Source organism: Capricornis sumatraensis, chromosome 5, assembly GCF_032405125.1.
Source record: "Capricornis sumatraensis isolate serow.1 chromosome 5, serow.2, whole genome shotgun sequence".
NCBI classification, from domain to species: domain Eukaryota; kingdom Metazoa; phylum Chordata; class Mammalia; order Artiodactyla; family Bovidae; genus Capricornis; species Capricornis sumatraensis.
Window position 1 is genome coordinate 123,250,477 of NC_091073.1, and position 13,478 is coordinate 123,263,954.

General features: G+C 56.2%; 1 protein-coding gene across 1 annotated transcript in view; it reads right to left on the minus strand.

The window, feature by feature from the left end:
* The window catches only part of PTPRN2 (protein tyrosine phosphatase receptor type N2), a 472,364-nt gene that overhangs the window by 40,157 nt on the left and 418,729 nt on the right, over positions 1-13,478 (minus strand). The window contains exon 15 of the mRNA XM_068972473.1: positions 5,919-5,992. Within this exon, the coding sequence (XP_068828574.1) occupies positions 5,919-5,992 (74 nt within the window). The remainder of the gene's footprint in view (positions 1-5,918; positions 5,993-13,478) is intronic.

Here is a 13,478-nt window from a genome sequence, read left to right on the forward strand (position 1 = left end):
GTCTGTAAAATGGGGTGGGAGGGGCTGGAGAAGTGGGATGTGGTCTCTACGGGTCCTTTAGCTCTGAGATTCTGGGATTTTTTTTCAGAAAAAGTAGACCCCCAAAGTTTGGGTTGAGTCTCATGGAAGATGCCACCTGGATAACCAACAAGGACCTACTGTGTGGCACAAGGAACTCTGCTCAGTACTCTGTAATAACCTAAATGGGAAAAGAACTTGAAAAAGAATAGATAGAGACATTACTTTACCAACAAAAGTCCATCTAGTCAAGGCTGTGGTTTTTCCAGTAGTCATGTATGGATGAGAGAGTTGGACTCTAAAGAAAGCTGAGCACCGAACAATTCATGCTTTTGACCTGTGGTGTGGAGAAGACTCTTGAGAGTCCCTTGGACTGCAAGGAGGTCCAACCAGTCAATCCTAAGGGAAATCAGTCCTGAATATGCATTGGAAGGACTGATGCTGAAGCTGAAGCTCCAATACTTTGGCCACCTGATTTGAAGAGCTGACTCATTGGAAAAGAGCCTGATGCTGGGAAAGATTGAAGGTGGGAGGAGAAGGGGACGACAAAGGATGAGATGGTTGGATGGCATCACCAATGTAATGGACATGAGTTTGAGCAGGCTCCGGGAGCTGGTGATGGACAAGGAAGCCTGGCATGCTACAGTCCATGGGGTTGCAAAGAGTCAGACACGACTGAGCGACTGAACTGAACTGAGATACATGTATATGCTTAACTGAATCACTCCGCCATACACCTTAAACTAAGACAGCATTATTAACCAACTATTCGCCAATATGAAAAAAAGACATAACCTGAACCAGGGTGCCTGAAGGGTATATCCCTAGAGGTTTGGTTCAAGCTGTAGGAGGAGAGTTATAATAGAGCGACCAGCTCTAATCTGCATCAGAAAATGTACCAATATTTCCCTGATGTTCCAAACAAAACTCTTCTTAAAAGTTAAGCCTTCAGTATGTTAAGACCAGGGCACCCATGTCCTGAAGCCTTGAAGAGTGACCTGGGGCGAGGCTGCGGGCTGGTGTGCGGGTTAGCGCAACGTTGGTTCTGCCCCCGGACCACTTATACTTGCTTTTCATAATATGCAGAGCAAATTCCACACATGGTTTCTAAAAACTAGACTCTATCAGGCAGAGTTTTCAAGCCACTTTTCCAGATACCAGGTCTTACGGTGAGAGCTTGCTGGGAAACTGTAGTAAAATCAGTGGGAGAGAGTGCGGCTTATGAACTTGAATTATTTTAATATTCTTACGAGTTGAGATTTAAGAAAAATAATGGATATAAATTATAATTGGGCTTCCCAAGTGGCGCCAGTGGTAGAGAACCCACCTGCCAGTGCAGGAGGCGTAAGAGATGTGGGTTTGATCCCTGGGTTAGGAAGCTCCCCTGGAGGAGGGCATGGCAACCGGCTCCAGTATTCTTGCCCGGAGAATCCCACAGACAGAGGAGCCTGCTGGGCTACAGTCCAGGGGGCCGCAAAGAGTCGGACACGATTGAAGTAACTTAGCATGTACACATGCCAACTATAATTATAAATATATGGATGTTCGCTTATAAATCTGAAAACCAAGGAATTGTCCCCCCTATTTGGACAATTTATTGTGATGTTCAGTGCATCTGAGCAGGTATTTTCTGAAGAGTCAATTTGTACTACTTAAATTTGTTAAACGAACTGAGTTTTAAAATTAAACAATTCTCCCCCTTTATTACTAAACAGAGGAGTGAAGAGTAAGTTTAATTTCAAGTGTCATTGAGATGTTCAGACTTGCCCCTGGTGAGGAACGTGTGTGCTCTCACAATAGTGGTAACAATATCCCTAGTCCACGCCCAAAAGTGACCGAGCTCGCGCGTGGCTGACGGTTTCTCTCCCAGAGCTCCCACAGACTCTGGTGACCTCTGATTTCAAAGCAGAGATGGAGCATTACCAGCACTGATGGCTTCCCTGAACTTTGATGAGGACTAAGTACAAGTATGGCGGGTGTAACTGTTGTAGTCTTGTTCTGCACAGCTGGGGCTTCTTGGGCTCTAATCGTAAGCTTCTCATTCAGCTCTGCCAGGAAGCTGGTTGTCACGGGACCGTCAGTCGTTTCAGGGAGAAGAGGAGTCGAGGAGTTCTTCTAACCCATACTTACACCCCAAATACGAACAGAAAGAATCGTGGGGCAAAATAAAAGGAAAGCATAAAAAGACACTGAAAAGTCATGTCTCCCTCCTGGCCTCACCTTCTGACCCGTGCCCCTGCCCCACCTTTGGGCCTGGGAGGCTGTTCTAAATCTCTGCAGGAGAGAGACGGGGAGGGTGTAGGAGTGGGGGGCTGGGCAGCTCAGAGAGGAGGGGGCGGCGATGTGGCCTCCAGCCCCTCATCCTCCGCCAGTCCTAACTAGCCTGAAGTGGCCCAGACTTCTGAAAGCCAGACGCCATTCAAGGGGGAGAGCTGGGCACTCCCACACTGAACTCCCGTCTCTCAGACTTGAAGGAATGTCTCTGCCTGTTACGTGTTCATTCCAGGGAAGGAGCCGAACAGGACAAAGGCTGCTCCCCGCTTCTGCAGCCCATCACTGAGACCCGGCAGGCACAAACCCCAGCCTCATCGGAGGAGACATGGGGAAATCAATGGGGCTTTCGCTTGGCTTTTGGAATTAGAATTGATGGAAAAATACCAAACTCACCAAGAGTGTTTACTGAGAAGACTGACTGAAGGGCCCCAGTGAGGCCTCTGCACACACGGAGCCAACATTTGATGTCTACGCGGCCAGAAGCGAAGGCGTGACTCCTTAAATATAGTCCCAGAAACACGGGCGTGGACTTGGGCGGGTGCAGATGGGGTGCTCACTGCAGACCCCCTTCTCACAGCGCGTGGTGCACGGAGCCCCCGCTGTGTGGCTGTGAAGTGTCGGGAAGCGGGCTCGACCCGCGGTGCACCGGCGCCTTGATAACACAGTGTATGGAGCAGGGGCACTGAAGGAAGCCGCCACGGTGACAGTGGCCTGCGGTCGGCGGTCCTGCTCGGTGAGGTGTCTCGCCAGGGTCGCCACCGAGGACAGCGGGGACTGCGGCTGGCGGCTCGCACGGGGCTCTCTCAGCGATCAGAGACGGCCCCGCCCCCTCGGCCACCGACACTCCCAGAACCTCCGTCATCAGAGCCCCAGGACGTGCTGCATCTGGCACGCCTGTCTGTGAAGCCGACTTGAGAACTGAGTGAGGTGGCCTGACCCTCCCCGAGGACCGGCGCCGAGACCGAGGGGACACAGCCCACACCCACTCCCCATGCTCTGCTGCGGGTCCAGGTGGTGCCAACGCGGCGCTCTGTAGATAGCAGGCTCATCTCACCACCTGCCACCTACACTCACTCCAGCCCTCAGGCCCACCTTCCAGCCCCTCTTCCCCTTGTGCTGGGGGGCACTCCAGAGTTTCCTTCTAAGCCCGCCCCTGCCGCCAGGCGCAGCGCAGGAAGCAGCGGGAACAGCGCTGTGGCTGGGGGTGGGGGGACTCTCCGGAAGCCAGGAATGCCTGCAGGCCACAGGCTGGACAGGACAGAGACCCTCCCCCAGCCCCCTGTCTGATACCAGCTGCTCAGGGAGGCACGGCTGCGGCCCCCCCACCCCAGGAAGTGAAGACCCTGCCCTTGGGAAAAACCAGAGGAAGCCAACCTGGTTTCCACCCCCTCTAGGCCCTCCATCACTCAACACGCACCAGGTTTGGGTCTGTTTTTTCCTGTTTCCCCCAAGTGGGGAATAAGGACTTCCCCAGAGTCATGGGCTCCAGCAGCAACTTCGCAGGACACTGTTGCTATGGGGTGACCAGGCCCTGTGCCCTGCACCGTGCCCCTGCTGCTCCGGACGCTGGGGACAAGGGCCATCGAGAGCAGGCCGGGGCAGCACACCAGCCCTGGCACCTGACAGGGGCCGTAACCTCGTGGAGGCTCGCTACCAGGTGGAGGCTCGCTGCCAGTGGAGGCTCGCTACCAGTGGAGGCTGGTTACCAGCGGAGGCTAGTTATCAGGTGGAGACTAGCTACAGGGTAAAGGCTCATTACCAGGTGGAGGCTAGTTACAGGGTGGAGGTTCGTTACCAGGTGGAGGCTAGTTACCAGCGGAGGCTAGTTACCAGGTGGAGACTAGCTATCAGGTGGAGACTAGTTACCAGGTAGACTAGTTTCAGGGTGGATGCTAGTTACCAGGAGGAGGCTAGTTATCAGGTGGAGACTAGTTTCAGGGTGGATGCTAGTTACCAGGTGAAGGATAGTTATCTAGTAGAGGCTAGTTACCAGGTAGAGACTAGTTACAGGGTGGATGCTACTTACCAGGTGGAGGCTAGTTACCAGCGGAGGCTAGTTACCAGCAGAGGCTAGTTACAGGGTAGAGGCTCATTACCAGGTGGAGGCTAGTTACAGGGTGGAGGTTCATTACCAGGTGGAGGCTAGTTACCAGCGGAGGCTAGGTACCAGGTGGAGACTAGCTATCAGGTGGAGACTAGTTACCAGGTAGAGACTAGTTTCAGGGTGGATGCTAGTTACCAGGTGGAGGCTAGTTACCAGTGGAAGCTAGTTATCAGGTGGAGACTAGTTTCAGGGTGGATGCTAGTTACCAGGAGGAGGCTAGTTATCAGGTGGAGACTAGTTTCAGGGTGGATGCTAGTTACCAGGTAAAGGATAGTTATCTAGTAGAGGCTAGTTACCAGGTAGAGACTAGTTACAGGGTGGATGCTACTTACCAGGTGGAGGCTAGTTATCAGGTGGAGGCTAGTTATCAGGTGGAGGCTAGTTACCAGCGGAGGCTAGTTACCAGCAGAGGCTAGTTACAGGGTAGAGGCTCATTACCAGGTGGAGGCTAGTTACAGGGTGGAGGTTCGTTACCAGGTGGAGGCTAGTTACCAGCGGAGGCTAGGTACCAGCGGAGGCTAGTTACAGGGTAGAGGCTCACTACCAGGTGAAGGCTAGTTACAGGGTGGAGGTTTGTTACCAGGTGGAGGCTAGTTATCAGTGGAGGCTAGTTACCAGGTGGAGACTAGTTACCAGGTAGAGACTAGTTTCAGGGTGGATGCTAGTTACCAGGTGGAGGCTAGTTACCAGTGGAAGCTAGTTATCAGGTGGAGACTAGTTTCAGGGTGGATGCTAGTTACCAGGTGAAGGATAGTTATCTAGTAGAGGCTAGTTACCAGGTGGAGACTAGTTTCAGGGTGGATGCTACTTACCATGTGGAGGCTAGTTATCAGGTGGAGGCTAGTTACCAGGTGGAGGCTAGTTATCAGGTAGAGGTTAGCTTCAGGGTACAGGCTAGTTACCAGGTGGAAGCTAATTACCTAGTAGAGGATAGTTACCAAGAAGAGACTAGTTACAGGGTGGATGCTAGTTACCAGGTGGAGACTAGTTTCAGGGTGGAGGCTAGTTACCAGGTGGAGGCTAGTTATAGGGTGGATGTTAGTTATCAGGTGGAGATTAGTTACAGTGTGGGGGCTGGTAACCTGGAGGAGGCTGGTTACAAGGTGGATGGTAGTTACTAGGTGGAGACTAGTTACAGAGTGGATGTTAGTTACCAGGTGGAGGCTAGTTATATTGTGGAGGCTAGTAACCTGGAGGAGGCGGGAAACCAGGTGGAGACTAGTTGCCAAGTTGAGGCTAGTTACTGGGTGGAGAGTTACCTGGTGGAGACTAATTACCAGATGGAAGTAGTTACCTGGTGGAGACTTGTTACCAGGTGGAGGCTATTCACCAGGTGGAGACTAGTTGCCAAGTGGAGGCTAGTTACTGGGTGGAGAGTTACCTGGTGGAGACTAATTACCAGATGGACATAGTTACCTGGTGGAGACTAGTTACCAGGTGGAGATCGGCTGTCAGCTCTTGACAGGGCTGGGCTTGCCTACTCCTCCCCCCAGCCTTGGTGGGTGGCAGGGCTGGTACTCACGATGGGGCTGGCGTTGATGTAGTCAGAGCTGCTGTGGCTGTTCTCTGATTTCAGCCGGATCCGGGAGTGGTCATCTGCAAGCCCAAGGGCAGAGCATTAACCCACGTGGTGCGTCTTCAAGGGCCACCGCTCGCCCCCTCCCAACTGCTCCCGGTCCATGCCTCCTCCCGTCACCCCACTGGGGCCCTTCAGTCCACCAGCAGAGGGTCAGGGTGTGTGGGCACTCAGTGTTGCTCTTGTGTCAAGCTCAATGCCAAAGCTGGCTATCACTCAGTTGTGGCTGACTCTTTGCGACCCCATGGATTGTAGCCCAACAGGATCCTCTATTCATGGAATTTTCCAGGCAAGAAGATGGGAATGGGTTGCCATTTCCTTCTCTACGGAATCTTCCTGGCCCAGGGACTGAACCTGGGTCTCCTGCATTGCAGGCAGTTTCTTTACTTTCTGAGCTAATCAACTCCATGGCAATAGCTCATGCAGTGTTTGCTTTCAAATGACACGTATTCAGTAACATAGAGAAAATAAATACCAACACAGATATTAAGCTATTAGCCCACCGTTCAATACACTCAGTTTTGTGGTCTAGAAATGACAAGATACTTGTGTTTAGAAGAATGGAGATTTAAAAGGGGAATAAGGGCAAAAGAAAATGAGGTTGAAGAGGGAGCCAGGAGCCACTGGGGACTCATCGACATGAAATGTGCTTTCAATGGGCACAATAACTTGACCGATGCTGAAATCAGACACTTTGGTGGGGAATAAGGACATGCTCCATCATAGCTTGATGTGTCTGGTCTGTGAATCATCTCTAATTTTGGTTCTGGAACAAGCATTCCCCTGCCTTCAGTGATGACTCTCTCTGCCCATTTGCAGGGACTTCACAGTGAGCAGGGCACCCCGAGGGGCCCCGAGTCTCCCGCCTTCCTCATCTCCCTCAGCAAGGTGCGACCTTGAAAATGGGAAGTGCTGAGCTCCGCTGTCAGCCCATGCTACAGCGGGGCCCGAGGGCCCCACCCCACCTGCTTCTGCAGCCCCAGAGGCCTGCGTTTCCGCGCCGGCGAGCACACCACCCCAAGTCCGAGTCCGGATTCCTGGCCCCTCGCCGGGTCTCCCTACTTCCCGCCCCGCCCCCGGGAGCAGCTCGCGCAGTGGGGGCAGGAGAGCTCGGGGCTTTGCCGTGGCGGCTTCTTTCACTTCTCTGGGAGACTTTCTTCACTTATTTCTTGTTTTAGACGGTTCTGGGAGTCAGGAAACTTGGCGAGGCCTATAGCTGACTGAACCTGGAAGTTACCGTCTACTGGAGACCGGATACCCTCCTATGCATCTTATTAAGGTATTAACATTGGCCGTTTCCCAGCAGAGATAAGACAGGTAAGAACCATCCAGATATCAGGAAGGAGGTCACACTTGGCACGCTTACCTGAGCAGAGGTGACATGGAACGTACCCTGCGGAATGTTCTGAAGGTGTTTACGACGGCAGCTGCCAAGCCTCCTGCTAAGATGCCACCTATTCTAAAGTCCCCTGGACCCAATGACTTTGGGTCCTGCACAAATATATTTTCTTGGGAGACTGAGAAATGACTGCAGCAGGAAGTTACAAAAAACTTACAAGAATAGTCTGTCAGCTCTGACATTCCAACGTGCTACAAACACGAACCCTTAAATGCACTTCAACAGCCCAGTTTCTCTGTGTGTTGGGGGGAGGGGGCGAGCCGCTAGGAAGCCGGGCCCCTCTCTGAATGGAGGCTGTGCTTGCTGCAGCCACACAGGAGTCTGGACGCACAGGGCAGGGCTTCCAGCACCTTCCAGAGGGCTCCTGAGGGCCTCATCGCATGCACTCTCCCTGAGCCCACTGTGGGTTCTGCTGACAGCAGGAGTCAGCTGCTCCCAGGGTCTGAGAACCCAGGACCCAGGGCAGGGCTGCTGGCGATCGCAAGGGAGCAGGGCCTGGAGCTTCAGAGCGTCCTGTCCCACCCGGAGCAGGGTGGCCCCTGTGTAGCACTAAACTGGCATAGCCTTGGGGGGCTGTCGGGTCCCCTTCATCTCCACGGAGCCCCACGAGCAACCGGGCCCAGTAAACAAGCACCAGCTGGATTTTCTAGCAGGAGAATCGAGAAAGCAGGTTCTAAGTTTGGGTGTCCCAGTGAGCTCGGCTCTCTGATGGTTGACGGGACAGACTGAGCAGGGCTGGAGCGCGAGCGTGCCCGTGAGGACAGCACACAGCCTTCTGCACCCTGCGGGCGCTGGCCCAGCCGCCTTCGTCCCTGCAAGGCACCCTTTCTGAGACGTTCCTGAGTCTGGGGCAAAGGCTTCCAAAGCTCAGAGTTCTGCTTCCTTCCCATCATGTATCTGACTCGGTGGCAACATGCTCATACTAAAATTGACATGAAGTTGACTGTTTTAGCGTGGCACCATCTTGACCTCCCTCGGAGACACTGAGCACCACCCTGGAAGGGCCAGGGTCCAGTGAAGGGCGGTTGCGGATAGCAGGGACGCTCCACGGGACATTTCACTTGGCTGGGCACGTCTTTATTTTGTGGCTCGCAGTTCCTGTTTTGAGGGCAGCCTCGAGTTTTCTTCATGATGTGAAAGGCAGAGAGAGTGCCTGGCAGGGTCAGCGATTCGCTCCCGGTCAGCAGGTGCAGTGGAGCTGACGCCAGGGCTGGGGTGAGCAAGTCCCCGCCCCTCCCCCGAATGATTCCTTCATCTTCCTCGGACGAACACACACGCCTTTTCCGGGATCAAACTCAACACGGCGACCCCAACCACGGACCAAGACATTTCGCACCTGCAGCGCTGGTGTCTGAATGAGAGGTGGGTGTGTCCTTGAGGTCTTCATCTGAGACGCCCTTGGAAGCCAGGACACGAAGACGTTCAGGTCGCATCTCCCCACTGCACCTGGGCCATTCTCCTCTCACGAGACCCGCAGTGGTAACTTCAGCCAAGAAGGGAAGGAGAACTCCTCCCAAGAAGAAGCCTGATGAACTAGCCCTCTGTGAGTGTCCCTTTTCTGACCCCTGAAGAATTACTGGTGTTATTCCCATGTTTAAAAATGATGTCTTGAATTCCTCTCATGTTCTATCCACTACCTGTCCTAGCGTTTCAAGCTCATAACCTCCTTCTTCCTGGAACACTGTGCCAGACAGAGCAGGGACCATTTTCCCATTTTAGGCTGAAGAAATTAAGGCTCCAAAAGATCGAGTAACTGGCGTGGCAAAGGCCACAGAGCTAAGGGCTCAACCCAGCCCTGCCTCCTGCTAGCCACGTGATGGCTGAGTAAACGGCTCAGCGTCTTAGTGTCAGAGTTCTCATCCGAAGTTGGACGATGAAGTCCGACTCACAGGGCCGTTGTGTGAACAGCTTCTGTCAGGTGCCACGTGAGGCCTGGCAGACAGAAGGGACTTAGATTTGAGGTCGAGATGACAGACGAATGCACGCCTGCCTGATGGAGGGTCTCAGGATGGTTTTCACAAATGCCAGTGAGGAACATGTTCTAGAACTGCTTGGCTACGGCGAGGGCAGAGGAGCCTTGAAGCGGTAGACTCTGGAGGCCACTGAGTGTCGCCGTCCACGCTTCCTTCCAGCCTGGGCCACGGTGTAGACCCTCCCCCGCACTGCCGGAACCCAGCTCCGGACCGTGCGGATGCCGCCTCCACTGTGATCTCCCACACGGGCCCTCAGGATGGGGCTTTCCTGGGCTCCCCGGTCACATCACTCACATTGCCGAGTGTGCTGAGCCATGGGCGAGTCAACAGGCTTCACCTCCCTGGAGGACGTGACTCATCGGTGCTGCTGACGGCAGCGCGGGCTGGGCGTCTGTAGAACCCGCTGGTTGACAGCGGTTCCAGCTGAGGGAGCTTCTGCCCCCGGATGGTCTGCCAGTGTTGCCTCAGGGCCCTTGAGCTTCTCAATTTGCTGTTAAGCCTGAGGTGGGACCATCACGCTGGCTGACAGCAGTTTCTCCACCTGGAAGGCGTGGCAGAGGCGTCTGAGATGGGCCAGCTCTGTCCGGAGGGCTGCGAGTCCTCCACAGAGACCCCACATCGGGCCGTGCTCAGGAATGACCCAGTGGTCGCCAGCTCCTTCCTGAACTTCGTGGGTCTCCCAGTGGGTGAGCAAACCGCAAGCATCGCGGGGGCTTCCTGCAGGATGGCCACCCAGCTTGGCAGGTGAGTGGCCCTGAAGGTGGGTCACAGGGGCTGGAGCACAGCGGGACCCCCGTTCTAACCACGCACAGACCTCACACTCAGCCTCTACGAGGGGAAGGCCTCTCGGGGCTCGGCCTGGGTGCTGGGCAGGAACGGACCCCACAGGCTTCAGGTCGTGGCCCAGGCTGTCCCGGGGCTCCTGGGGTCAAAGGTTGAAGTGTGCCCCCCAGGACCTTGGGCTGTGGCCTTGACACAGAGCTGGGTCTGTGCAGAGGGGTTGGGCATAACGAGCTCACAGGCACGGGTGGGACTCACCCCACGTGTTTAGGGCCTGGAGAGAAGTGGGGAGCTTCGGACTCAGACCCGGGCAGACGGAAGGGGGCATGCAGACGTGAAGGCTGAGGAGACGGCCTGGGACGGATGCCCCTCAGAGCCCTGAAGGGCCAGCCTCGTCCTGGGCCCGGCCTCCAGCCCGTGAGGACACAGCTCTGCGGCCCAGGCACGCCTGCCCCGGGGCTGGCCTGTGTCTGAGCCCAGCTCCCTTAGGACGCACCGACCTGTGTGCCCTGCTGCCGCATCTCAGCTCTTCCAGGTCCCATTCCTTCAATGACCAAGAGCAGGACTTTCCTACCAGCCTAAAAAAGTGAGTTTTCTATGAGGAAAGCAGGGAACAGGCGCGAGGTGGGCCCTCACAAGCCTGGAGGAAAGAGAGGGGAGCTCTGCCCAGAGGCCCCAGAGGCACCGGGACCGCGGGAGGCTCCGGCCCAGCCCTCGGCGGGTGCAGTGCAGACACCAGGGGCCGCAGGGTGGCAGGGAGCACGGTGTACATGCTTGCTGCAGCAGTCGTGTGGCACACATCCGAGAGCAGCTCTGCAGAAACAGGAGCACAGACACCGAGCGAGCGAAGCCGCGCCGTCGCACCGTCCACCCAGAGACTGGCCGTCGGCGCGCCCCGGCCACCCGCTTCTCCGAGCGAGGCACCCCACCCCGGGCGGAGCGGAGGCTGCAGACAGACAGCGAGGGCCGCGGCCTCTGAGGGCCCGGGTGGGGGGCAGCTCAGCCACGCTTACACGAGACGGGGCAACCGCGGCCTGCTGAGCACAGGCTGTCAGCGGGAAGCAAGCGGCCTCCTGTGGGCTGACTGAGGGTCGACGGAGGGTCACACCGGTGTCACCTGTAGCTCACAGTCTCAGCACCAACAGGGACCAGGGTGGATATGCGGCCTGAGTCTTTGGGACGGGGTCTGAGAACAAGATGAAACCCCCTGCCCCCAGGCCTTGCCAACGAGGACGCCTGGGGAAGGAAGGGGAGCAAGTCTGGCAGGAACTCAGTCACCTTAACAGAGACACACCTGCGACGGCAGGTGGGGAGAGGGGCCTGGAGGACACTCAGACCGAGGCTGACGTGGCGGAAGGGGGCCGGGGCAGGGGACCCGCGGGGGTCTGGGGACGGAGTCACAGGGACACGAGGTGGAGCAGTGCGTGTGACTCCGCTGCACCTGTGACGGGTCGGGGGCGGCCGTCCGCAACCTCACCCCGCACGGAAGCCCGCCTCGGGGTCCCGGGCCTCTGTGTGCAGCGCAGGATGGGACAGCACAGGAGGGTGGAGAGCCCTCGGGAGGGGCGCGGGCCAGGGCCCAGCACAGCTGGGGGAGCGCAGGGCCGCGGCTTAGGTCGAGACTTGGAGATCGGGCATGGGGGGACATGGCCCAGAAGCCCCCGAGGCCCCCAGCGCTTGGCGCTGCTGCAGCAAATAATCTGTCCTCCTGGTGTGCGAGTCGCTCAGTTGTCTGACTCTGTGACCCCGTGGACTGTAGCCCTCCAGGCTCCTCTGTCCATGGGATTCTCCAGGCAAGAAGGCTGGAGTGGGTTGCATTTCCTCCTCAGGGGATCTTCCCGATCCCAGCAGATGCCGAAGCCTAAACAAACAGTCCGGTCACTTGCGGTTTCAGACCGGGGTTCCACCAACATGGGTGTACTTAGTGAGACGGCTGCGCTTCTCCGTGTCTTCATTTCCACCAGAAAGGCAGCTGGCCGCACTGACAGTGTGGCTTTTCACACAGGAACGTGTTCACGATGCTCTGGGTGAGCTGCCGCAGAGGGCAGGGTGTGGGGCAGAGCTCAGCTAAGCGAGGGGGCAGGACCAGCGGAACCCGTGTCCACAGACCTAGCGCTTCAACGCCGCCTGTTTATGCTTGACTGTCCTTCCGCCCAGAAGCCTGGGGTGAGTCTGAATCAAGGTAGTTCTCCGGGTTCCAGCCTCCGGCTGCACCCAGGATCCTGGCCAGGACCATTCCTCCTCACCACGTTACCCCAAGCAGCCTGGCTTCCCTTCTCCACGCCAAGGACCCTGGTGATGACCCTGGGCCTGTCTGGAAAACCCAGGCCCCTCTCCCTAAGTCAAGGTCAGCTGATGAGCAAACCTCAGGCTCATCCGCAACTCCCCCTTCACTTTGTCGCGAAGGTGGCACCCGCATGGGTCCTGGGGGCAGGACGTGGGTCCTGGGGCTGCTCATCTGCTGCTGCACGGGCAGGGGGACCGAGTGGGACCTGTCAGACTCTGGCTCCCTCTCAAGAGCAAAGTGACTCTGCGATCCAGGGTGTCTGTTGCCTGTCACAGGCCTGGGGCCGTGTGGGTGGTGCGCCCCTCACCCAGGGCCGAGATCAGCGCCGAGGCTGACGGAGACCGCAGTCAGCCTGATGGCTCCCGATGCCTCAGTCTGCTAAGAAGTCTAACCGAAGTGAGCAGTGAGAAGAGGGGGCAAGAAGGAGGGAGGGGAGGGGAGGAGGGTCAGAAATGGGAGTACAGCTGACAGTCTGACCCTCCTGCTAAACGCTGACCTCCTGGAAGTCTAAGCAGGTAGCCACTCAGTTCAGTTCAGTCGCTCAGTCATGTCCAACTCTCGGCGACCCCATGGACTGCAGCACGCCAGGCCTCCCTGTCCATCACCAACTCCCAGAGTTCACTCAAACTCACATCCATCGAGTCGGTGATGCCATCCAGCCATCTCATCCTCTGTCATCCCCTTCTCCTGCCTTCAATCTTTCCCAGCATCAGGGTCTTTCTCCAAGGAGTTAGTTCTTTGTATCAGGTGGCCAAAGTACTGGAGTTTCAGCTTCAGCATCAGTCCTCCCAATGAACACCCAGGACTGATCTCCTTTAGGATGGACTGGTTGGATCTCCTTGCAGTCCAAGGGACTCTCAAGAGTCTTCTCCAACACCACAGTTCAAAAGCATCAATTCTTCGGTGCTCAGCTTTCTTCATAGTCCAACTCTCACATCCATACATGACCAATGGAAAAACCACAGCCTTGACTAGATGGACCTTTGTTGGCAAAGTAATGCCTCTGCTTTTCAATATGCCGTCTAGGTTGGTCATCACTTTCCTTCCAAGGAGCAAGCGTCTTTCAA